Source organism: Psittacula echo (assembly GCF_963264785.1).
Source record: "Psittacula echo genome assembly, chromosome: 2".
In the NCBI taxonomy this organism is placed as follows: Eukaryota; Metazoa; Chordata; class Aves; order Psittaciformes; family Psittacidae; genus Psittacula; species Psittacula echo.
The window spans coordinates 39,438,846-39,466,115 of record NC_137737.1 but is presented as its reverse complement, the minus strand read 5'-3'; the positions used below and the strand labels follow the sequence as shown (position 1 = coordinate 39,466,115).

Below are 27,270 nucleotides of genomic sequence, written 5' to 3'. Positions count from 1 at the left end.
CGCGGCGCCGCGGTAAAGCGGGATCTGCCCGCAGGGCAAGCTCCTCCGGCGGCAGGAGCGGTGAGGGCGCTGCTTACCCCAGCCAGGTATCAGGCAGGCCCTGTCGGCCCCGTGCCCTGGAGTACTCCCGCCCCTCTGAGGCATGTCTGGGGCCATAGTAACAGCCAAGCCAGCAACACCCTGTCGACCTTCGAGCAAACCCTGCAGCGGCAGAGGCGGAACTTCCTGCCGCTGCGCCGGACGAGGCGGGATCGGCGCGGTGTGCGGCGGTAGGTGTGGGACTGGCGGGGTGCGGGGGTCAGCGCGCCGCCGCAGGAGGGCGGGACGCAGCCAAGCGCGACCTCAGCGTGCTCCGTTCTTTTAACGTCCCGGCAGGAGGCCAGGTCTGTGACTCCCTCGGTGTCTGCCGGGGCTGAGGGGGCAGTGAAGGAACGTCCCGTTGAGCTGCGCCGCTTCCCGGCGCAGCCTGGGTTGAGGTGCCGCGCAATACCTCCCCGCAACCCCGCCCCGAGGTGTATTCAGAAACGGGGAGGTGGGGAATGGAGAGAGCCCCAGATTCCGCTTCCCACAGCAACGAACCAACTTCTTCCTCGTGTGGGAAGGAGTGGGGAAAGGAGGAAGTTTGAAAGTTAAATCTTGCTCTGTATAGCTGGGTGCTGGCAGCGTTTGACAGCTTGCAGTGCTTATGCATGTAGTTGGATCAAGGCCCTGCTCCAGCACCGCGTCCGCCGCAGCAGCTCTCAACAGGGGCACAAGGGAGTCTCTACGGAGATGGTGAACAGGGAGTGATGCTCCTTCAGGGGCTCTCTTCTGAAGTCTGTCAAAAGCCTTTCCTGGGGCAGGGTGTACAGCACAGCAGGTCTAGAAAAGAAAACAAACAAGGTGGTGCAGGTTTTGAAGCTGCCTCCTGCTAGTTCTGTTTGAAGTCCAACTCTCGTATTTGAAAAGACACTAGACAGTCTCCCTCATCAGCTTTTCTTCAAAAGTGTTCATTAACTGTGATTAAAAGCATCATGCTTATGTGTGATGTCTACCCCATCTATATAGGGAGAAGTGAAATCTCCTTGGTTTTATTATTGTTTTTCTGTTGGCTCTCATTACATTTCAGGTATTCTAATATAGTTGCCATCCTGTTTAGAAGGATAGTGGTTTCTAATACATTATAGCTTTCCTATTTTGGCATGAAATTTCAAGCGATAGAGATTCTGCATTATTTGTTGACATAGTTGTCTCGTTAATTTGTATCATGGGGCTAGCTGCCCTTTTATAACACATTTAGAGAACTTCATTGCAGTTCTGTCCTTTGTGAACAGTGGTTTTGACCAAGAGCTTTTGTTTCTGACCGCCTGCTGGCTCATGTTTCATAGCTGCACTCTGTCACATTTTAAAACTGGGTAGAAAGAAGTCCTGTTGCCAATGTACTGTCAGGTCAGTGGTTGGTTTTCCATGAAGAAGTAATTGGAATTGTGAGAGCTGCTCAATCACTTTGGGGGATTCTGTGGTCATCATAAAATACCTATTTAACTTCCTAAAAATATACCTCATAATGTTAATACCAAAGTCACTGTTAGGGTTCACAATTCATTCATTCCATTACAGTTTCTTTCTTTCAAAGGCTGCTAATCTTGGGAATCAAGCTTGAAACTCCTACCCATAAAACTGAAAGTTGCCTTTGTCTGAGCTCAGAAGTTAAGTCTAAAGATAAAAAGATAACATTCTTCTAGCATTAAAACTTCAACAGGATCTGAAATATCAAAAAAAAAAATTCTGGGGGGGGAAAATTTTACAATGAAAGTGACAGATAGCCTCTTATTCAAATAGAATGAATACCAAAGTTTCTGATTTATCCTTCTTATGAATATAGTAAACCTCAGTGACAGGGGGGATTCTCACTTTCCCTCCACTTATGTTGGTGTGAACAAACTATTATTTTTTTAGTAAATCTTATTTGAGACTGAAGTATATATAGTTTTTCAATATACAGGCAATATAGGGGTGGGCAGATACAACTTGGAAAGATAACTATTTTATTGCCTACAGAAAAAAACCCCAGAGAATAATTAGAAAGAATAAAAGCTTAGTCAGGGCTGAACTACCATAGGGACTTTTTAGCTGGGCTTTGCAGAAGGAATTAAAACAACATGTGGAAAATTCCTGTACCTTTTAACCATGTAATCTTTCACCAGACAGCTTAAAAATTTTCAGTGAGGATGAGCAGAGTGTCTGTTGCATTAATGCTTCACTGTGCTGACTGTGAATTAAACACAGATTCAAGACAAAACTTACTAATAGTCTTTCTTTATTTTTTTAAGTATGTATGGAATAAAAAATAATTGTCCACAGTCCCTTCATTATGAGGTTTGGGAAATTTTAACTATGGAAGAAATCTAAGAAGTTAAGCTTGAGAAAAAGAAATCTGACAGTGAAAAATTAGATTATCTGTAAAAATGAACAAATATGATGATGTAATAGAGTAAGAATTTCAAAGAAGTGACTTAGAAGAGTCAAAGCTAAATTCTGTGAGGAGCCTTTGTGAATTAATTCTAGGACTAAACAGTAAGTTCTCCCCAAGGATAAGGATATTGAAGGGAGATTTAACAGGACAGGATTTGGAGATTGCGATGCTTTCTTCACATTTTAAACACTGATAGACTAGTCTGGGAAGGTATGGCTGGGAAAGGTGTGACAGCAAGGAAACCGGTAGCCTCATTATAAGGTGATAGCAAGTGCTAAACATGTTAATGAACATATTCTGAAATGCAGTTAACAGTAGTGTTACGGTCATATCCTGAGCAGTATTTGGATTTTTGAGAACAGTAAAATTGCATTATTAAACCAGAAGTATCAGAAACTGCAGCTTAGTTTGTAATTTTATGTTACACTTACAAAACTATAGAATGTGATAAAAACCGCTAAGCAAATATTTTGCTTATTTCATTTTTTTACCAGCAGATTTTAAAAACAAAAGGAAGATGTCTTTTTTCCCCAAAATCTTTTTCCATTGTGAAGTTGAAGAGTATCTTACCAAAGTGTTCAGAAACAACGAGGTATGTGAAATAGATATTACATCAATAAATATTCACTAACTGAGCACTGTTAACATTCCTTTGATTTAATATGTTGTGTGACTTCAATGCCATAAATAAAGTATCATCTCCACATTAGACACAGATTTTTATATACAGTTCTCTTTAAAATACAGAATTATTCTTTATGCCTGTTGGCTCAAAGTAATATAAAAATGTTTAAGCTCAATTTAGCATAAATCTGAGACTTCAGGTTTGGACCTCACTGAAGAAGTATCACAGAAAATTAACCACTTATTAATCACATAATGTTGACAGGAAATACTCTCTTGCTGTAGTGTAGAACCAAAAATACTGTAGGCAGTCTATGAATTCCTAATGTCAGAGAATGCAAAGATGACAGTTTTATATATTTGGGTAATAGTTACTAATCACAGTTTTGAATCTACTCTTCCATCTTGCTAAGACAGTACAGTATCACAGAGCGGGCAGTTACTTTTGGTACTTGCTGCAGCCTGTTTACAGTGATCTTGCTAATGCTACTGTTTTTCCAGCAAGACCTTCTCAAGAAGTTTATGAGGTTTTTGGAATTAGGCCTCTAGACATAGACATTCCTCACTATTGCATACCAGACAACCATATTTCTCCATTTCTGCAGAATGTTTATTCAATTGTTGGGTTGTTTTCTTTTTTTTTTTTGCACTGAGCAAAAGGCTGCTGTGTGAATCTCTTTAATACAAAACCTCTTCTTTTGCTTTCAGCTTATCACTGCTTTAGGTACACAGGAGGCAGAGAGTAAATACCAATCTCTCTTAAGTCATCTATCTCATCCACCGGCTTTCTCAGCTGTTAGAGTTAATACCCACTTGGCCTCAGTGAAACATGTGAAAAAATTGCTGTTTGAAGAGATCCAGAAGGTTTGTGGAATTTCTTTGTTACAGCAAAAATAACAGGGTATTTAATCTTTTGCCTGATTCTGAGAGCTTTTCATTACTGGAAACTATTCCTTAACTTAATATACGTCCACTAGTATTAACATTATGCAATCATATTGACTTCCTGTCAGCATTAAATGTTAAATTTATTATCGTGCAGTATCCTCATCTAATACATTCAAGAAAAGCAATAACAGAGGGAAAAGGACAACCAAATCTTTTTCATATGGCAGATCCAAACCTTAGATAGGATTGAGGTACTACTGTAGTAAATACCGTAAAGGCATTATGAGTTTAGATAAGATGGTACAAAGAGATAGAAACTGAAGTTCAGTATGCAGTGTTCAGCATGTTTAGAACACTTTAAGATTAAAGGAGAATGGCTGTATGTCTAATTGCACAAACTGTTCAGGAAAGAAAATCTGTATGTTTTAGAAACTGAAGCCAGAGTGATGCCTTGCAGCTGTATTTTCTATTTTTTAACCTGTTTTTAATCTTTATATGATTTCCTGGATTTTTACTTACCTTAAACATTTTTTTATCTGATAATATGTAAGCCATTATGCTTAAGAAGTAGGTTATTTTGAAACTGTATCCTGTATCTTCACTCTGTCGAAAAAGATCCAGTTCTTCTTTAAGTAAATTATTAATATTAGTGGGAGTACAGGGAGTTACTGCATGACAGGAGCCAAGACATTTCTGTGATGCAGAGGCAGTTGACAGTATTCTGCTGGCTGGAATGGTAATGAGTTATGCTAATTTTAGCTTGATTGTAGAAGTCTGAAAATGGGTATTGCAGTATGATATTTGCTTCAAGGGAAAATGCTTTTCTGCAAACATAATTAAGGCTGGGTTTTTACAAACTTTTTATTTTGAAATATTGTTATATTAGAAAAGGAAGCCACATAAGTTTTTAACGAAAGTATGGTCATGGATTGTTTTCTTAAGAGAAAATACTTATACGATACAAATTAATTTATAGTTTTGCATGCTTTGAGTTTATATTTTGGAAGGCTCAGGCAAGAAGACATCATCTTTTTAAAGTGATAGTGTTATAAGTGTCAGAACACTGTCCCACTCCCTAAAGTAATTTCTCAGTGAATCGCTTTGTGGCCTTGTTATTTCTCAATTTACTAAATATATTAAATGTCTTTTACACCAGTATTTTTAACATGGAGTGTCTCCTTACACACTATTAGCCAGCCTCTCTTTAACTGTTTCATTACTTTGGGGGGATTTTTTTGTACGCTGCAACTATAAATTTGAATGGAAAAATAGTTTTCAGTCTAATTAAGTACTTAAGTATTAGATTTTTTAGTGTTGCTTAATAATTATGTTTTTTAATGAAACAGCAATTTAAAGGACTATGTGTTCCAGTTCTTGAGCACCCGAAACTCCAGGACATCTTATTAATTCCTGTCATTGGACCCAGGTTTGAAATTTTCCAGTCTTTTGGCTTGTCATAACTTATATTTCACTTACAGATTTCTTGTTAAACAGTTATGATAACTAATTCACTGTAAATGAAACACAAGTTTGTTTATATAAGACCTAATGGACAGTCCATACCCTAACCAGGTGAGAGTTTGAGTTCTTAAAATATGTAAGAAAACATAGAGAGAGTTCTCTCCTTATTGATGAGAGCTTCTATATGGAAAACGTAACATTAAGTAAATCCTATCTGGAAAGCCAGCTAGGTGGCAGACAGAAGAGCTAAACTTTTGCAGTGGAATATGAACTACAGCTACATACAACCAGGGTTTTCTTCCACAAGAATCAAGTCCAGAGCAGAATTTAGGGAGACTGTGTCATTAATTTGAAAGGATTCATCAGTCAGTTTTATCTCCTATAAAGTGACTATCTGTTCTTCATTCTTAAGATATGTTTGGGTATTTCCTGTGATGCATTTGGGTCTGCCCCTATGGAGTTTCTTGACTGTTTTGTTGAATTCATTGATGGGCCTTTTATTTAAAGTATTTTCATAATGAAGACTAACGTGCTTAAGATTCAGTTTATATCATGATTAGGTAGAGTTTCATAACAGTTTGTAAATGCTGTAGGCTCTAAAATAGCATTTAATTCTTTTATTTGTTCTTTGTCAATTTAATTCTCTTTTGTAGCGTCTTTCTCTGAACATTCTGTTTTATTTATATTCAAATACGTTCACATTTCAATAAATTTGAGTAAGTATCTTATTCACAGTTCTTACTGGTGGAGTTCCTTGCACTTGGCTACACATTTACTATAGAAACATTTAGCAGTCATTAAACACAAAAAGTTCACTTTACAATCATCAGGTCGTTGAAGGGATAGAGGATTATTTCTCCATCTCGGTATAATTTATTTGTATTCTAGTGTCAGGTTCATAATAGTGGCAGAATGTACCAGAATATGTTTTATTTTGAGGATTGGTTTCCTTCTTGGCTCCTTCCTTTGATTTCTCTGGGACTAAAATAATTCTTTTCAATGTAATACAGGATAGTTAACTATTATTTCTATTATACTGTGACAAAACCAGTATTTATAAACTAGATTTTACTTGCAGGGTATTTTTTTTCAAGTATGCTTTCTCTTTTTTTTTTTTTTTTTCTTTATTTAAACTGAACTGCATTTTGTATTTTTAGGCGAGATTTAAAAAAACATGCATCTGAAGTCATTGTTGGAGCCCAGTGTGGATATGCAGTACTTCGAGGAGCACATGTTTATGTCCCTGGAATCATATCTACCTCAAGATGTAAGAATTCTATAAGACACCCATTGAAGTTGTAAAGAGGACAGAAAAAATGTCACTGCTTGATGACAATTTCCAATAAATAGTGACATTTTTCTTCCTATTCACAGTTGCTTTTTCAACATGGAATTCCTAGTGGAAGCCTTAGTTGTCAAGGATTTCAGTTGTTTTCATTTGAAAATAATTTTAAAGAACATGTTGAAAGTAAAACATGAGATTTTTTGTACTGCTGAACTCTGTAACTTTTAATGTGAATGCTCAGTAGAATAAACCCACAGAATTTTGCCATTTTCCAGTCTTGTAAAAAAGAAAAGAGGAATGAAAGGAATGCCACAACAGATACATCTGGATGATAAATTGATGTATGTTGATTATTTCATAGATACTACTTCCAGATATATTATTTTTTTAATTCAGTCACAAAGACACTTGCCTTCATGATCCTCTCAGATTCTAAGTTACAGATCTAAAAAAATAGATTTTTTTTTTAATCCATTGGCAATTCATTTGCTGTTGTTTATGTGTGAGAGATCTAATAAAAAGTTTCTTTTTTTATTGATGAGAAAAATTTTCAATTTTAATGGCAGATTCTTAAGAAATGGAAATTTTTGTTTCAATGCCTGATGGGCCAATATAAAAAATCTACATATGCATGCTTGGTGTTCAGCAGCTTATTTCTTTTTTATTTAAAGGTCAGATTAACTTTATGTGAAATCAGTATAATTTTGGATGATTCACCTCATTATTCCATTTTGATGAGATCTACTAGTCATCATGGTTCTTATTATTAAACAAAGTGAGTCAGGAAAGCATTTATCTAGCTGCTTATCTTCATTCCCTTTTAGGAAAAAACCTTCAAGAAGTTTTAAGCATGTGCTTAAGTCCAATTCACTGAACAGGGATGTTTTTCATTCTAGGAAATGATAATGGAATAAGTATATTGCCATGGCAGTTGCTGAAACTGCTTATTTAGACAACCTCATAAATATTCAAATCCCCGTTTGAGTGATTTATCATAATTGCTGTATGTAATTACGCATGCAACATCAATTCAAAGAAAATAAAAAATACTATAAAACTTTAGGAACACTTCAGGGGAATTGCAGATAGGAAAATAAAATAAAAGGGCATCCTACATATTCAAGACCAAATATAATAAGGCTGTATTAAGCACAGATGGTCTAAATAGGGAAAAACGAGTACAGCAAGAACACATACTTAATCACTGAACTTGAAACCCAAATGACGGTAAACTAATTATCAGAGGGCTTTGAGTTTAATTTAACTAATCAGACTCTAAGCTTTATGTTTATAGAATGCCAATATAAGCTACAAAAAGCTTAAGAACCATACACGATATTAATGCATTTCAAAAACACGATTGTCAGCAGAGAGTGAAATAAAATCCTTTGTGCTTGAATGCTGCAAAAAATCCCTGGTAAAAGTGCTTGATGGGAGAGTTAAATTGCTAGAAGTTTTGTTCAGTGAAGTTTAAGCAGACAATAACAGTACGCTGTTGTACAATTCAAAGAGTTGTTGGGGAGCTGAACTGCTATCAGTCTTACTTGTCATACCTTCTTGTTACTTCAGCTAGTCTGATACGTCAGAAATGTAATTTTTAAAAATTGTTTATTGCTGACAGTGGAGACCTTTATTTTTAAGCTTATTTTTTCAGCCAGTCAGTGCATAGAGCTTGCTTATATTATAAAAAAATCACCTAAAACCATCTTTCTTTTCCATCAATTTTTGTTCTAGCTCAGAAAGATTGTTTAAAGTCCCTAGGCAACTTTTAAAATTTGGTGTATATTTACATACCTTACTGTTCTGAAGGATTTAATTCCAGATGTGAAACTCTTTTAGAGGATTATTGAGAACAGCAGTTGCCTTAAAGTGAAGAGAGCAACACCAGAAAAATTATTTCAACAAGAATATATAATCATTTGTATCAAAGCAGTAGTTGCAGAAAAAGCAGCTATAGCTATGTTGTACCTAGCTATTGAGAGATCATTGGACAAATTTAGTATTACTGCCTTTGTACAGTAAGTGTATTTGATGCTTGCAGGCTTGGAGCATACACAGAGGACTGAATCCTGAAGAGCGTGCTTAGAACTTACAAGTGACCATGCAGTGATAAAACCCCCCTGAAGATTTGTCTGGCCTCTTTAAGAACAAGACACATGGTCTGATTTGTAACCTTGTATCTCTCAATAGCTCTGGTCATTTAGTAGCCATTGTTCACCATGTACCCTTTCAAGTCTTAATATCAGTTAATCTTTTTGTTTGATCACATTAAGAAAGTTTGAAGTTTGCTATGATGTAGGAGTTGAAGTACATATTCTACTGAAAAACCTGAATTATTTGGTCACTACTGTCTTGTCAAGTGTAATATTAATTTCAAAATTTCTGTTCTTTGTGCAGTTCTGAAAGCTGGAGATCTGGTCTCTGTGTATTCAGATATTGAAGGGAAATGTAAAAAAGGAGCCAAAGAATTTGAAGGAGTCAAAGTTTTCCTTGGAAATGGGATTTCCGAACTGAGTCGCAGTGAAATCTTTAGTTCAAAGGGCCCATTAAAGTAAGTCCGTAGTAACTGCAATCTACACCTATAGCTTTGCAAAGGAAAGGAAGATAGGAAGACATTTTGAAATGCTCGGTACCCTACATAAAACACAAGGTGGCTTTCACTGAGACCTGTGTTACATCTTGGGATTTCCAGTATTTTTTAGGAAGTGTTAGTTTCTGGGAATATAATAGAATTGTGCCTCCTGCTGTCTTCTGTAACTTCACAAATAAGGAAGCAGTAGTGTGATGGCAATTCTGATTAAAGTACTACAAAAGTACTGAAAAGTACTAAAGTATTAGAAGACTCAACATTTCGTTTCAGGGTAGTACCGGATACCAGTTTACTTGAGGGGCAGGAGAAGAGAAATGAGAGCCTGTTCAGAATTTATGTAGGATATGACTTCAATAATGTAGAACAAACAGAAGTGACAAACATTCTCACTATGGAAAAATTGCATTTCAGGAAGTTGTTCTGTATCTACAGAACAATTTCCTATTTGGAAGGAACAGAAGTGCAGCCTTGCCATTTTCTCCCATCTCCTAAAAATATTTGTAAAGGCTTTTTTAGGTGGAGCAGGGGACAGAACATAAGGTCAGATATCTTAAAAAAAAACCCAAACCAACAAACAAACATTTGCCAAGGTAGTTGCCTATTTCAAGATTACTTGCTTTTCTCTTTTGTTGCCAAAGCATATTGTTTGTTCTCTTCTGTCATCTAAAATACTAAGGTGTGCTATACTAAAATACGTATAAAAAGCAGGGTAGAAGAGCATGGACATTAAATTAATGACCAAGACTTCACACCCTGAGAACAAACTACAAATGGTCTAGTTAAAAAAAAAAAAAAATAGAAATTACACTGTCAGAGTATTTCTGATAACATTAGAGCTCAAATATAGTAGAAGTAGTGGTAGGATATACCTGTTGAGTTGATGACAGGGAGTGGCAGCATGTAACACAAGATCTGGTGTCTGCAAGTTTGCTTTCTCCTTGTTTATCTTGTTGGCCATTTTCTTTTTGTCTTAATGAAATCTCTGTCAGAACTTCAGCCATATTTAAAATTCCTAGTTTGCTTCTAAGTTCAAACTTTTGTGTTGCAGGCAAATCAATATTCCTGTAAGGCTTTTGAAATAGCATTTCTTTAGTTATTGAAATCTGAAATCTCAGACCAATCTAGGAAAATGGAGGAAGACCTAAATGGGAAATCATATACCAGTTCCCTAGTGCATACATGGCTAGCCAAAAGCAGTTATGGCTTGAAATTAACACAGTCTGGTTTAATGCATTTCTTTACATTATCAAGGCTTGGATTAGATCTCAGTTTGTCTTGTGTACAAAAAGTAAAAATTTGCCTTTACAGCTATTTCCAATTTATAGCATAGTACCTTTTTTTGTTCTGGTTTACCCAAATTAATGATGCAATTTTTCTTAGTTGATTTATATATGTTTTCATTTTTGTGAGATTATTGTTCCAAGTTTCTATTTGTAAGCATAATGATTTTATTTGAATACTACTATAAATAATAAATCAGAGTAGTTGATTTTTTTTTTTGCATGTTTTTCAGTGGGCTGGGCATAAGAATGATAGAGCCAGTCTACCTTAGTCCTTCTTTTGACAATGTGCTCCCTAGTCAATTGTTTTTACAGGTATGTTTATTACAAAAAGTAAAGTCTATACTATTTGCAGAATGATGAATATTCTCTAAGTACTTTATAAATGTGACACCTAATTCACTCTCTGGATTTAAAGAAAACAAAGCATTTAGAATGAAGTCAGTATCTGCATGTTTAAACATACTGCATCTGAGATATAGTAAGGGACTTCAAAGTGACTTAAATACTCACTTAAAAACTTAAAATTCTTTTTGCATAGATACTTTTAGTAACTTTCAGTTACCATGTGTGAGGTGAATTATTGTGAATTTTTTTGAACACTGTGGCATGGAACTTGAAACTGTGCTAACCAAAGACAGCACATAGTAAAGACAACTTTAAAAAGTTTTTATATCTCTGTGTTGAACCAAGTTAGAGGAGAATCTTTCAGATATTGCTATTTGTGTAAGATGCAGTACTGTGAACAGTTACTGCATATTATTTCTCTTCAATTCATCTGTTATGTTTATACCATTAATAGCGCAGTTCAGCTTCTTGGTACCTTAATTCAGCAAGCTTAAACTCCTGCCTATTGATCTTACTGCTTGTTACTATACTACACCAGTATATTCATATAGTAAATGTTCCAGTAAACATCAATGTAAAATAATTGTAATATACAGAGCTGCTCAGTGTCTGTGATAGTATCAGCTTATTTTATTTTGACTTTTAGAACTGTAGTCTCCATAGTCATGAACCCTTAAACTTCAGTCATAGATCTTCATATAAAGCTTTAAATAAAAAAAGAGGCATTGGAAATTTCTGACCCATACTGTGTCTCTTTTATGTAATTGCAATAGTTCATTTTCTCTAGGGATCTGACAGCAATATCATAGCTTATGACAGCATAGTATCTTCACTGCTGAATGAATTTTTGTTTCAACAAGTCTGTCATTCCTTAATACAAGACTTGATACAGGACATAAGGTTTGAATTCTCCCTTATTTGTTGTTTTGGGGTTTTTTTGACAGAACTTGCCTTCTGTGGTTGTGAGCCATATTTTAAACCCTCAGCCAGGAGAGAGAATTTTGGATATGTGTGCTGCACCTGGAGGAAAAACAACTCATCTTGCAGCATTAATGCATGATCAGGTAAGAGAAGACTCTTGTCTTCCAGTTTGTTCTTTTCTTCTGAGAGTTTCTCAGGAGAAGGAGTTATCTCTTTATATCCACAGTACAGTGCATGTGTAACAAATTTACTCTTTTAGCAACAGATCTAACTTTGAAGCGTTTTTGTTAGTGTGAATGCACAATAGGTTGAACAGTGATAGGTGAGAAGCAGCAGCACATGGTTTAAACCCATCTGGCAGCTAAGTACTACACACCCTCTTGCTCACTCCTCTCCATCTCCCCAGTGGGGTGGGGAAGAGAGTTGGAAAAAAAAGTAAAGGCCCATGGGTTAAGAACAGCTTAATAACTAAAATAAAAGTTATTACACTGTCTATCTTAGTTTTGTTACCCTTCCATAAGCCTCTAGAGAGCCATCACCAAATAGAAGAAGGTTGTCATGTTTTCTCAGCAGATTCTATTTGCTATAGCCAGTCTAGTGGAAGATTTTGGCCTTTGGGGTTTTCTTGAAGATGGTATTTCTGTTCTGGATTTTACTGATGCTACTTTTTACTTTGTGCTTACAGGTAGTGGTGTGTGTCTGTTTTGATTTATCTTGGGAGAGGAAAAGAGAAATCTTACTCTTACGTAAAATGAATAATGCGTAATTGTGATTCCTCTCCCCCCACATCTAAAATTCGTTCTAGTATTTACTGTATTTCCCAAAGTAACTTGAGTGACAACTACTGCAAATCTAACAGTATATTGAGCCTGAGCAAGCCAGAGGCATGGATGTGGGCCTCATGAGTGAACTGGATGTAATCATGTTTCCTACCATCTCCATGCAGATTTCAAATCTGTTGACCTATTTTACTGTGCATTTGAGACTTCTATGCCCTTTTAAATGATTACATTTTAACCTATTTCCCAGCAAAACAGTACAAAAGAAACAAAAAGAATCAAGCAAAAAAAACCACTTGCCATTAGTCACAATATAGGGTCCCTTGGGGAGTGACTATGCCAAGCATCTAGTGCTAGTCAGAATGCACCCAGCTTCAGACTAGTATCTAGCCTGATGAGGGTATCATGGAAAATATGGGTGAACAAGGACTATGGGAGTGTGGATTTAAGAATAACAAAATTCTGTAGGGAAAACTAAGCTTCATTCGTTACACGGCTCATGGCAGGGGGAGGAAATCAGGAACTTCACATCCATTTAATCCCTATGCATTTGATGAAGAATTCATCTGTTTTTTTCAGGGTGAAGTAATAGCCATGGACAAGATAGCGAACAAGGTCAAAAAAATTAAGCAGAATGCTGAATTGCTGCAGTTGAATTGCATTAAGGCTTTTTGCTATGATGGAACAAAGGCACTTTCAGTTGAGAAGAGAGAGGATGAACAAGGTAAAGTAACTCAGGTAGTAGCTTTTCGAAGAAAATAGTAGGGTTTTGCACCAATAGCATTAAAACTGCCACAGGTCTACAAGCTCTTAAAATCTTGGCAGATACCTAAGTTGCTTTAGCACTGTGAATTCATTTATTTTCTAGTCTTTTGTGATGATCAGCTTCCCCATGAAGCAAATACAAACCTTAAACTGTCTGTCCTTATCACAACCTAATATGCTCAAAAGGAAGTGCATTTCTTTCTCAGATAATAGCAAAGACTGAAGAAGCTTTAAACCTTCTTTCATGGTAATGTTTAACCCCATGCTCTGAGATGACTGACTTAGTCTGAGAGAAAAAAATATTTTGCAGAATTGCTTGGCTTTCTGCCTTAGAATCCTCATTTGTAAAACGGGTTATTAATACCTAATTCCCAGGAGTGCTGCAAGGTTTAGTTCATTGATGTTTGTTCAGCTGTTCAAGGGAAAATTCTATAGAAGCACAGTGTATTATTTTAAGTTCATTTAATTTGCTTTTCTGAAGTGCTGTATTTATGATACTGGTTCTGTTCCCATGATGGAATGATTTAAATGGTATCTTCTGTCTTGATTATTTTTAGTTTGTTGTGCAAAGTCTGCTGTTCTTTCTCACTGTATATTATCCCAGTTACCGGTTAGCCTAAATAGGAATCAGGTTGCATAATTCACCTTCACTGTCTCTGTGCCTTACTGTTACTTCTGCTTTGGAGGAATAAAGGTACTTGCTTAAAAGTCTTTCTATGAACATAAAATATTGTAGGTGGTATGTAGCACTTTGTCATGGTTTAAACCCAGGCCATAAATTAGAACCACGCAGTCTACTTCCCCCCCACACACACACCTTTCCTCCCCTGGCTCCTGGAGGGACAGGGAGGAGAATTGAAAGAATGTAACTCCCACAGGTTGAGATAAGAACAGTTTAGTAACTAAGGTATAACACAAACCGTTGCTGCTACCACCAATAATAATAATGATAAAGGAAACAACAAGGGAAGAGAATACAACTGCGCATCAACCAGTACCTCGCCCCCACCCAGCAGTGCTCTAGCCCTTCTGGGCAACTCCCAGTTACCTCCCGGGCATGATGTGCTGTGGTATGGAATACCTCTTTGGCTAGTTTGGGTCAGGTGTCCCAAGCTTCCTCCCAGCTTCCCCTCCTCCCTGGCAGAGCATGAGACTCACAAAGTCCTCGGTCAGAGTAAATATTCTGACCAGCAACTGAAAACATTGGTGTTATCAGTATTATCCCCAGGCTGAAAGTCAAAAACATAGCGCTGCACCAGCTACTAAAGAGGAGAAAAAAAATGACTGCTACTGCTGAACCAGGACACACTTACATAGAAGAACAAGAGCTAGCTGTATTACTGAGAGATTATGAAGGCTTTTCTGTGCATCCCTGCAAGTAAGACATGGCATATTTTGAACATTTTAGTAATGGATCAGACGTAGATAGATAGACTCATTTTGTAGTGCTAGAACAAGCTAGGTAGCAGTAGTGTGAAGTCACTCACTTGTTTTCACTTGTAACCTAGCTTAAATATTTGAGGAACAGAAGGAAGAAGGGAGGTAAAGCATATATGTATGTCTCTCTTCCTCATTAGATACTCACAGATACACGTATGGAGCTATTTTTGTTTTGGTGATGCTGAGCTGAAGCGTCTCTCTAGCCCTAAGGTGATAGAAACTTTTGGGCTGTTGAGTCAGTGGGATTCAGATGAAAGGATAGGCTTTGCAAACAGAAGTTACATATTCCGTTATCTATCCAGGTGATATTAAAAAATTGTTCTTGTCTTCACAGTCCTTGTTTACTGAATTGTTCTGCTGTGGGGACAGTCCATGTCACACATTAGAACATGTAATATTTCATGTTATTTTGAAGTGCTCTATTTCTACAGAAATACATGCATTGCAAGAAATAGTTATTATATCGACAGTATTATTCTTATTCTTGTTATTATTGGCTGCCTTAATTGCAGGCTTGTCTGAGTGAAGATTTGCACACTTGGTTCAGTTATGAGCTGATGGTGGTTCACTGTAGCCTATACGTACAAATCTGTATCCAGCACCTCTGACCAGTCATATTTAATTTTTACATTTTACTTTTGAATTATTAAGTTAAGGTTAAAAAAATCTTATTGCCTAAAGGGATCATGTATTGTTTGAGCTCACAAAACTAACACTTTTTGGTTTTCTGGAAGATGAAATCTACCACAGGCAATGCTGAGACTTCTGTCCAGCGGAGAGACACTATCATCTATAGCATAAATGTTCTATACATACAGTAACAGCTTTTCCTTATCTATGGTGAAGACTCTAAGTAAAAAACAGCCACATTTCACATTACTGCTTTTTACAGAAGGACCTCCATTCTTACCAGAGTCATTTGACAGAATTCTCCTTGATGCTCCATGTAGTGGGATGGGGCAGAGACCAAACATGGCTTATACCTCGACTTTAAAGGAAGTGACCTCTTACAAACCACTACAGCGCAAGCTTTTCACAGTGGTATGTATTAATCATTGAGTAGATAAGCTAAATTGACCATAAATACTTTTGCAGCTTAAAGCTTCATACTGAAAAATGGTACCTCATTTTCCCTGCCTTTTCAACAGTTAAGAAGTATTAGGATCCAGTTAACCTCTCAGCTCCACCATATCTGCTAGGTGAAATCAATTCATTGGAGCATGGGAAAGGTATATGTAAGTTATAGTAAATAAAAACCTTTGTATTCATGGGGAAGTGGGCATTTCAGAAGGGAGAGTCACTGTGCAGGATGACGTGGATAGGCTGGAAGAGTGAGTTAACAAGAAACTTACGATGTTAGCAAGGACAAGTATAAGGTCTTGCACCTAGGAAAACACAGTCCAAGAGCTGGGATCTGCCTGGCTGGGAGCAGCTCTGTAGAAAAAGGGACCTAGGGGTCTTGGTGGACACCAAGCTCAGTATGAGTGAACAGTGTGCTGCTGCAGCACAGAAAGCCAACAAGATGCTGGGTTATATCAACAAGAGCATTACCAGCAAAGATAAAATCATTGTCCCACTCTACTCAGCACTTGTCAGGCCACACCTGGAATACTGTGTTCAGTTTTGGTCCCTGCTATGCAAAAAAGATGTGGACAGGCTGGAAAGAATCCAAAGAAGGGCTGCAAAGGTGATCAAAGGATTGGGAAGCTACCCCATGAGGAAAGTCTGAGAGAACTGGGTTTTTTCATCCTTGAGAAAAGGAAGCTCAGGGGAGACCTTATCACCATGTTGTGGAATTTACAGGGTGACTACAAAGGAGTTGGAGATACCCTTTTTACAAGGAGTAACATGGAAAAAGTGAAGGGTTTTGGGTACAGGTTACTCCTGGGGAGATTCTGATTGAACACAATCAGCCATCGGAATAATCTTGTCAGGCAAGTGGTGGACTCCCTAGTGTTGGACTTTAAAGATTCAGCTAGACAGACTGCTGGGTCATCTAGTCTAGGTCATGCTTTGCCAGGAAAGGTTGGACCAGATTATATTTGAAGTTTTTTCTAATGTGGTATTCTGTGATTTTTTTTTTTTTTGTCATTCGTTCAGTTTCATCACTTTTAATTTCTAGGAAGTCATGGAGCAGGTTAAAGTCTTCTGTCTGCAGCAGCACAGACTCTTGTAAGTTCACTGCATAGAACTCCTGTGCAGTGGTGCTGTGAGGTACTGTATGAGATACGAGGTGGAATACAAAGCCAGGAGGCTGTATTTTTCATGCTAGTAGAGGTGTGCTTGGGCTAATTTTTAAAGACAAGATTTCATGAAGCTTGTCTAAAGCTGAATTATATGTATTCAAAGAGAAGCACAGCTTGAAAAGCAGCATATCTATAGCTTCCATGCCAAATATGTGGAAACAGTTGACATCTAATATTTCTGATAAAAATACTGTGTATACATGGTTTGCAGCAGGTGATGAAAACAGAACTAATTTGTCTGGGATATGGAGAGCTGTACAAATAACAAATCTTACAAGATGAATCATCACAATGACATTAATAAACTGCATGAGCTATAATGCTGATTTGGAAAGAAGAATCTTTGTAATCCTTGGGATCCTTTACCGCATTTCCTGAGAAGAATTAATATCCTAATGCCTATCTCAGATAGAAAGATTTGAGTGTAATTAAGTGCTAAGTTTTCATATTATAGCTTAATGGTTTCTTGGTTAGTGTTGCTTAATATGACAGTTTTTGCATTTAACAATAAGCTGAACTATTGTTTATTTCTCCCTGTAGGCAGTGAAATTGCTGAAACCAGGAGGTGTTTTAGTATATAGTACATGTACAATTACACTCTCTGAAAATGAGGAGCAGGTTGCATGGGCCCTGAAAACTTTTCCATGCCTACAGCTTCAGCCACAGGTAATAGTATTTTCAGGGTATTTCACACAATCCAGTGAGCTTGTTTTGGCACTGTGAAGATACACACTATATTTACTATCAATAAATCTTTTTCACTGCAGACAATTTTAACTGCTGCGGATAGAAATAACACAAGCATTTCTGAGGCTCTTTCAAATCTATTTTCATGTTTAATTTAGCTTCATTTAGGGATCGTTAAGTAGTTTCCCACTGTGTGCCATGGTTGTTTTGATTTGTACAAGTCATTTAAAACGCAAAAGAGACAAGAGAGAGTTCAGACAGGGTAAAAAGTGCTCTTGCAGTTGTTCTTTAATGCATATATTTTGTTCTCTTTTTTGGCACATTCACAGAAGAGGTGACAAATTTTTTATTAATGCCACTGAAGTAGTGAAGACTGGCCTGAAGGATGGGAGATAAATGGAAAGAACCTTGTGTTTTGAGGAAGGAGGATTTAATATGTATGGGAGCTATTTTTGCATTATGTAAAGGAATGAGGGAACAAATTTATTTCAGGCTCACTGTCCCAAGAATGTACCTTGTCATTTTTGGAGTTATTGTCTACCGTTAATAAGTAAGTCTAGGAGGAGGTAATATATAGGGAGATAGTAGAATCTTTTATCTATACTAAATACATTAAAAATTATGTTACCTTTATTACTACCTTGAAAGAATTTACCATCAGGCCATATGCATCAATCTTCCCCTTTGTTGATGTGGTGAGTTGGGTGCGTTAGTTGTTTATCACCATAGTTTGAGGAAAAGTCTAACCTGTTTAGCTAATTTCATAGAATCATAGAATAGTTAGGGTTGGAATGGACCTTAAGATCATCTAGTTCCAACCGCCCTGCCATGGGCAGGGACACCCCACACTAAACCATGTCACCCAAGGCTCTGTCCAACCTGGCCTTGAACACCGCCAAGGATGGAGCATTCACAACCTCCCTGGGCAACCCATTCCAGTGCCTCGCCACCCTCTCAGTAAAGAATTTCTTCCTTATATCCAATCTAAACTTCCCCTGTTTCAGTTTGAACCCGTTACCCCTTGTCCTGTCACTACAGTCCCTGATTAATAGTCCCTCCCCAGCATCCTTGTAAGCCCCCTTCAGATACTGGAAGGCTGCTATGAGGTTTCCACGCAGCCTTCTCTTCTCCAGGCTGACCAGCCCCAACTTTCTCAGCCTGTCTCCATACGGGAGGTGCTCCAGTCCCCTGGAGACTGTGAGAAATTTATATATTCTGTGATGACTTGCATCTGTCTTAAGAAGTTTAGATGCATCTTTTATCTGAAATTTAAAAAATACATACAACAGGTGTACAATGAAAAATTGTATGAAGGCTGGTAAAGATTTAACAGAACTGAAGCTTTTCTTAAAAATTTGTATGTCAGGGTTTTTTTTCTGCCCACTTTCTCACCATCTATTTACTAGGAATTTTTTAGTTCCAGCTGCTTCAACTGAAATTATACATTTACCTAACAGCATAAAAATTGTCCTTGATAGATCAATAAAGCAAAACAGAAGGCCTGTTAACTCAAATGCAAGATTACTTCTTGCTTAATAAGCTTCCTCTCACCAGTAATATCAGTCCTGAATAAAGCTCTAATTTTCACATACAAATGCCTTATCTGTAAAAATTAAGCTTTGTGTATAGTATATTTTAAATGAGATGATACTGAATTGTTTACCCACAGAAAGTTTATAGTATCTTACAACCAGTTCCCTGGTAAAGTCAGGTGATTTTTGCCAATGAACAGGAACTGCACTCTAGGGTTGACTTACGTTACGTTCCTTTATGTATTTCTCATATTCTTCTAGTCTCTCAGTGAAAGCCTCCTTATATAACCAATTAAGTGTCTCCCATTTTCTCAAATTAGCAACAGGTCCTCGAATCATGTTGGGTAAGGAAAGAACAGGAGATAGAGCCTTGGGTGTTGATCTCATAGGTGGAGGTTACTGCATGGCAGTTGATCCTTTGTGCAGACTTACTTATTTCCTCTTAGAGGCTTACACAAGAGATAGATACTGTGTATCAGCTTAAATGCAGTAAATTAACTGGAAGCAAAAAGAGGAGGTAGAGGAGAAAACTGGTCTGTCTTTGAGCAAGTTGCTTGTAGTACCATTTTCCCTAGACTTCTATCTTTCCATCCACTATGAGTTGCTATCCTGGTCTTCCTTTGTATATTGTTTTTCCTCAATTTGCAATGGATACCTCTTTTTGTCTCTTACTTGGAAAACACTGAAATCCTGCTGAGGGAAAGGAAGGGAAGAATCAGGCTGCAAATGCTTGGCTACCCAGCTTTACAGCATACAGTACGTGGTTAAGCAACTAATTCGCATCATGTGCTGACTGGGTGAGCTCGTGTTAGCAAAGTGTGATGGCTCAAAAAAAGTGCTTTGTGGTAGGCTGCATGATAGACTACACTAGATTTACAAAGGAAACATTTATGATATTGCAGTGCCAGCTTTTGCACATTTTGTTGTATTTTCTTACTGAATGCATGGAAAGAACAATCCACTTACTTAAGAATCAGGTTTTTCCAGGAATTGGTATATTTATACCAAGAAGCAGTCAAGGCTATTCACAAGAAATACTGAGAAAAGGGCAGTGATTTTAAGCCCTTCTCCTCTCCAGGATTTTGATGCCAAATGTCATCTCCTGAATTCAGATAGTGAAGCTGTTTCTTTGTCTTTCTCTGCCTCATATACCTACCCATGTAACAGTAGTCCCATTTACCCATTAGTCTAAATTACATGAAAAGAATCTGAAGTTCACATTTTTCTGCTGCTTCATCTTCCAAAATAAATAATACCTCTTCAGGCGGCAAAGTATTTCGGTATGGGGCTTTCAGTCTGCAGTTGAATTTTTAATGTGAATAATCCAGTTATTTCTACTACTGTTACTGAGTACATTGGTAACTGGCTAAGGATTCACTATTTTTGACTTAACGTGTAGCTATCAGTCAGTACACAGAATCTCTGTATCATTTAAAAGGAGTAACCTAAAACCTTTAGACCTTATTGTCTGGTGATAACAACCTCCTTGTGATGTTTCTGTCCTTTGAGTAATGCATTGATTTAAACCCGTGTACCTGTCCTCAGTAAGTGCGCTAAATTACTGGGCTAAATTACTGGACTAAAGTGAATAAGGTGCACCACGACCTCCTCAAAGTAATTTGGACCCTGTATGTATGCATGCTTTTATACATACTGGCCAGCTGAAGGCAAGAAAAGAAGGGGCACATTACTTCTAAATCCTCCTCTGGTATGAACGATACACACCCAGCTTGTCCATGTGAACAGAGGCTCTGCATACTTACCAGAATACATTTAGGGCAGTTAAGAACTTTACTGATGCAATAACTTGCTCTTCTTTGTTACTTAAAAAGGAACCTCACATTGGAGGAGAAGGCATGAGGGGAGCTGGACTGCCGCTTGATCAGTTGAAACTGCTGCAGAGATTTGATCCATCTGCTGTGACACTGCAAGGAATGGATATGAATTCTTTGCAAGATTTCAGGGAAGATGATCTGATTTCACTGGCAAATAAGGACTGTATAGGATTTTTTATTGCAAAGTTTATTAAATCGAACAGTAAATAAGCATTTAAGAATGCCACCTGAAAAAAATACCTCTGTGCGTCTATGGACAGTTGAGACATGAAGTGTGTTTCTCACTGCTGCAACGTTGCCAAGCCAACGTGCTGACGGCAGGGTTGCTATGGCAGCCATAAAATCTACCAGCTGTTCTGCTGGGAAAGAGCCACAGGTTGCAGAAAGAAAATCATGTCTGGGGGAAGGGCAGCATCATTTTTAAGTCTCCATTTGCTTTTGAATTTACAGGAGGTCAGTGCATGAATGACAAGTATGTTCACTCACACTGCTGTCTGCCCCATGCGAGTAGCTTATCAGTGCAGCCGGTGTAGGAAAGGGTTTCTCTGGTAGGGGAAGTGAGCTACTTTATGAAATGCAAACATAAAAAAAAATAGATGGGAACTATTATTGTGAATCTTAGAAAGGGATGTTTCTATGGAGGTTTACCAATAGGCAATGTTTCATTAAATGAATGTTTCTTCACGAAACACTAACATTTTACAAAGAACTGTTTTATAAATTGATACTTAGAACCTCATTTCTCTTTTATTTTAATACAAGCAAGATTCTCTGTACACATAGTATATACACAAAATACGATTAGGCTTTGTAGCATGTCTTTTATAGCAGCATAAATATATTAAACCATCTCACTCTGGGAATGTAAATAAATATTGTTTCAACATCAAACTTCCCATGCATAAACTGTATTGGTTCTGAAATAGCCTATTGGACTGGCTGACACGTGACAAATTTAAAATCAAACATTTGCAACAGAAGGGGCTACAGTTGTGATTAATATATCAAAAGACAGAAAACAATGTATAACACCATCTGAAATGTTGCAAATCACCTTTCAAACAACTAAGAATATTGACTCTTCACTGGTTAAAAAGCATCACCAGCTAAAATCATAGGAAAATTGAAACTGGGGAAGCATGCTAATGAGAACTGCCTGAATACACTGATCAAAGATTTAGTAATCTAATTTTTTTAGATTAGATGTACTTGAAAATTCTGCTTCAGTTCCAGTTTGAACAGTATTCTCTTTTCTTAGTACTGCTGGAACTGACAATAGCACTGAAATCAGAGAGAAAAGGTAAGTACAATTCAAAACCATAAACTGACATCTCTGTGTGTTTAGTTTTTCCTCTTACTCATCAATTTCCAGTTTTTAAAAGCATTATCCGGAAAATATCTGGTTTTTCACATATAATTATTTGGTTGCATTAAAAAGAGTGATACTTCTTTTATTTGTCTTTATACTGTCAGAAGTGCTTTTGCATTTGCTCACAATCAAAACAATTTATACAATTCTGTTTCTCAGTAGTTTGGTTGTTTACTTATATTTGCTGTAAATGTTTTGATACCATATGTTTGCTACTGTTCTTAAATAAATGTCCCTTCTGCCACAGTTGACTAGTACATCCTCTGTAAGGCTTATGCTAGCAGAATAGGAGGATGGAATTCCTGTCTAGTACTTGTCTACTTTCGTTGGTCACTCCTTGCCATTAACCACAGTTGTCTAAAGAAGATTTAAAGTACTTTTGATTTCATCAGTAGTAGGTGAGCTATCCTGTTCAGAATCATGAAAGCTCATACTATAAATTACAGTATTTTTAGTCTAAATATGGCTAAAATAATTACTTGGTAACAAAAGGGATTAGACTTTTATTGTAAGTGCATGTTGAAATCTTTACCTCAGTGCTAGTAAAAAAGCATTTTCTTTTTGCAGACTAAGTAAATTCTGTAAACATTGATCAGCACACATAGACTATCTACTGAAATTTGTGTATGCATGTAAAGTAAGGAACTGTGCCTCCAGTTTCAGTAGCAGGATTTTGCAATGCGGAATTTGAAAGAATTAAGATTGCTGAATGTGAGTGGAAGACTTGTTGAGACCTGCCCAGATTTCTTCAGTTTTGAATGATAAACAGGCTTTTCAAGAAGGTGGTATTACTTGATTTTATATGAGAAGTTTCTTGGGGGGGTGGGAAGTGGGGAAGGGGAGAAAAACGATTGTATTTCATTCCAGTGTAATTGCAGACCAGACTTCACCTGAAAATATTACTGATACCTGAACTTTAACTGTTGTTATTTCTGCAAAAGTCAACTGCTAGACTTGAAAGAACACTCAGCATATTAACACGAAAAGCCTCAGCTGTTTCCCTTAGGCCCCTCTCTCCATTGGTAATTTGGGGAGTGATGATGGCAAGGGGAGAGACTTCTCTATCAGGCAGCTCAGAACAGAAACTCAATTAAAATGCTCCAAATCATCCCTTAAAGGCTCCACTGGCCTTCCTCTGACTACAGGCTTGGCTAAATCAGATCAGTAAAGTTGGATATATGCCTTTTCTCCTTTTTGCTTTTTTCTTCTTTTCTTTCTTTTATTTTTTTTTCTTTTCTCTTTTTTATTTTTTCTTTTTTCTACTTTTTTACCTTTCTTTTATTTTCTTTTTTCTCTCTTTTTTCTTTTCTAACCTTACTGTGACTTTAACTAGAAGTGTAGGAATACTTTCTCAAAGTCACAATTCTGATAGTGTATATATATTTTTAATACATAACAGGATTACTTTCCTGGTAAGAATGTTTTACACACTGAATCATTATGGTTCAGCAGTTGGTGCCGAAGCACAATTAAATATATGTATATATTTTTATATATATACTATATGAGATATTGATAAATTAAAAGTTATTATCATTGTAATTAAAGATTAACCCTACAAAATAGATAACTAGGCATGCAATCAGATTCTGTCTTTAAGAAAATCTGAAAAGTATTTTTCTCTATATACAGAAATAGTGATTAGTAATAGTGCCAAATATAAATATTTATCTTTCTTTGTCAATATAAAGATATTAAAATAGGCAGCCTAGTATAGTACGAAATTATTATACAGCTTTTTCCTGTTTTACTGTCATGGAGTCCACCAAATTTTAGATCATATGATTTCATATGCTTTTTAAGGAAAAGGAAATTTTTTAGTAAGAAATAGAGTGGTGATGGTGATCAATGAGAAATTACTTTGGAGTGGGTAGTTTAAAACATAACCTTTTTATGTTTAATTGTTCATCACTAACAAAATTGATGAGCAAATCCAACTCTACTGCTAGAATTCAGTGCAGAGTAGGTAAGCGTAACAGATAAAAGTGGTAAGAATGAAGCAGGAAAAGAGAACACAGATGAGTTAGAAGAACCAGCTTAATCTCTATTATAATCTGATAAAAATCTTTTTTGGAGCTGCGTAGGAACACATCTCTAGGGTGGTAAGTTATAAAAGGAAACTGTCTATAAAACTACTGTAAGCTCATATATAACAGTTTGTTATATAGAAGTGGAGAAACAAATTGCCAAGCAATAAATTTGACTGAATAACATTTGATTAAAACCACTTGCAATAAAAATGGCATCCACATACTTTACAGACAATAGAAGAACTAAAATTTTGGTGAAAGATCTGCAATAAAGCAATAAATATAGGTAAATGTACACCAGAAATGTTATATTACACTCCAAAAATATTTTTTCTGTTCTTTCTCTAGACTATGTAATAGTTTTTTGCAATGTGCTTTATTTTCATGGACGGCGTAGAACTAAAGTCAAAAGCATCTGGGAAATAGGTTTCAGCCTGATGCGTTAAAGCTGTCAGAGATCAAATGTAACCACAAACCAAAATAAATCTTTAAGAGGCTTTAGTAACTAACACAGGAGGTGGTTTACAAGAACCTTTTTACTTTGGATAGACACTGATTAAAAGCAATCAGACCACTCACTGCATTCCAGCTAAGGGAATGATGGATCACATAAGGGAATGAGGTGTCACAGAATGCAAGTATGACTTTATAAACCAATGGAGCTTAAAGAAGGTAACAAGTAACAAATTCATAAAAGACAGTAAGTGTTAAGGGCAGGGTATTAGACCTGGGCACGAACTGTATGTATAGGGTAAGTAACTACATATGTAAGGACAAGTAAAAATAGGTCTCTGCTTTTATTCAGGGTTTGAGTGAAATTTCATTTCCTTCTCCTCTATTACAGTAAGGGCTATAGATTATGAGTTTACAGATTTCTGTGAAACCAGGTACACCACTCATTGTGGGTTTAAAACCAGTCTTCATTAATTGGGGCTAAATCCTTAGGATAAATTATCTGATTTTACACCTTGAGTAGTAAAAATTGCAGAACTCTAAAATTTTGAACTCCTGATGCCAGACAGAATATGAATTTGTGAGTATTCTAGAAGACTATTTTAATATCTAGACAGTAATTTATGGGTAGATTTAAAAACAGTTTCTGTCAGCTCTTAAAATCCTACTTGATGCTGCCTTTGTGCACAAACCTGTTTGCTTACTCATCCCCACTGTCTGTCCCTTATTAGGTCTAGAGACTGTTACTGTCACCCCCTCCAGTCCCTGCTCAAGAATTCTTTTTTCCACAGTGTTTGTGTGACACTAAACAACTGATAAAGGATAGACTTGGGCTACTGAAAAGTACTGATGTGTATTCATTTGAAAAGACATACAAAAATAAGGTAAACATCTATATACATACATGTAATTGTTAAAATGTATCCCATTCCTTCCATATACTGAAATTCTTTAGAAGAATATAGAGCAAGAGCTGACAAGAGCTATGTATCACTTAACTCTTTTTATTTCCCCTCTTCCCTTCTGTTTCACTGGTTTTATTATCTTTTTAGCTCATTTTAATAGAAATTTTGCAGGTTTGTTTTGTACCACACATACATAAGATGACTCTGGAGCTCACTGGGACCTTTACCATTTATCAGATTCAAAGCTCCTGAAACGAGATACAGAAATATGAACTAATTAATATCCTAATGCAAACAATAATATTAAATTTTCTATTGGCAAAACTTTGCAAAGACATTTCATCACAATAACCTTTGATATGTCCTCCAGTTGGAGTATTTTTAAAGCTTCTTATTGAAATAATTCTATTAAAGTGCTTTTCAAAGTAATGCTCAGCAGGCAGGTGCTATTATGCAATATGTGTAGTACAAGCTCATGTTATAAATAATTTATCACTCATAAAACAATAACTGACAGAAAGTATCTTAGCAAGGCTAATAAAAACCTACTAAGTGAGTCTGCCTAAGAAATACATGTGGTGTTACTACGTTTTCTGTACATAATTAGCAGCACTATAGAAAACATGATTCATTAGCTGGATTGGGACATGCCTTATTTTGTGATATTTATATTTCATAAATCAATATATAGCCCATACTTAAATACTAGGGCTAGGACGATGCTCTTTATTTTCTCATTTATTTGTCTATACATGGCTACCTACTCCACGGTTTTCATTTACTGCTCAGGGCTTCGAAATTCTGCCAAACATTCCTTAAGAATTACTTTAAGAAAGGTGGACAACAAACACTCTCTAGAGCAAAAGTAAAAAAGAAAAAACAAACACACAAAAAAACCCTCAAAATCAAAACCAACAAAAAAAATAGTAAGTCAAGTTACTGAAGTGGAATCCATAGATCACTTCTTGGAGGACACAGCTGTCATATAACAGTTGCAGGGAGCAACAGCATTTACTGAAGCTGGTAAAATAGCTACAGCCAGGTTACACAGAGCAAGACATTTTAACTTCTCTTCCCATTTACATGTGATCAGATATGAATCAAACAACAAAGTCTTTCAATATAGTTTTCCACTGATAACCTGGAAATCCTCTTGTATCAAAATACACTGTTTTTATACTCTTATATATCCATTTAGTAATACAACAGATCTACTTACCTATAATTCCTTTGTCTACAATTTCATGTAGTGATGTTTACAAAAATGCTTATAATTTTATTTCTAGAAAAATACCCTCTTCCTTGTGTTCCCCACAGTTCATGTTTTGAGCCACATACTAACCTTGAATAACCACAACAGTCAGCAGCACAGGAGAA

At 36.6% G+C, this 27,270-nt stretch overlaps 1 protein-coding gene across 1 annotated transcript; it reads left to right on the top strand.

The window, feature by feature from the left end:
• Positions 1–262: 262 nt before the first annotated feature.
• NSUN6 (NOP2/Sun RNA methyltransferase 6) lies at positions 263–21,346 on the top strand (the record flags this gene model as incomplete). The annotated part of the gene is made up of 12 exons (XM_080611731.1): positions 263–269; positions 2,953–3,047; positions 3,788–3,943; positions 5,314–5,393; positions 6,586–6,695; positions 9,111–9,264; positions 10,817–10,898; positions 11,876–11,995; positions 13,211–13,355; positions 15,729–15,877; positions 17,623–17,748; positions 21,134–21,346. Exons 2-12 carry the CDS (start codon positions 2,973–2,975, stop codon positions 21,344–21,346), a joined length of 1,410 nt encoding a protein of 469 aa, XP_080467857.1. The 5' UTR covers positions 263–269; positions 2,953–2,972.
• Positions 21,347–27,270: the final 5,924 nt, after the last annotated feature.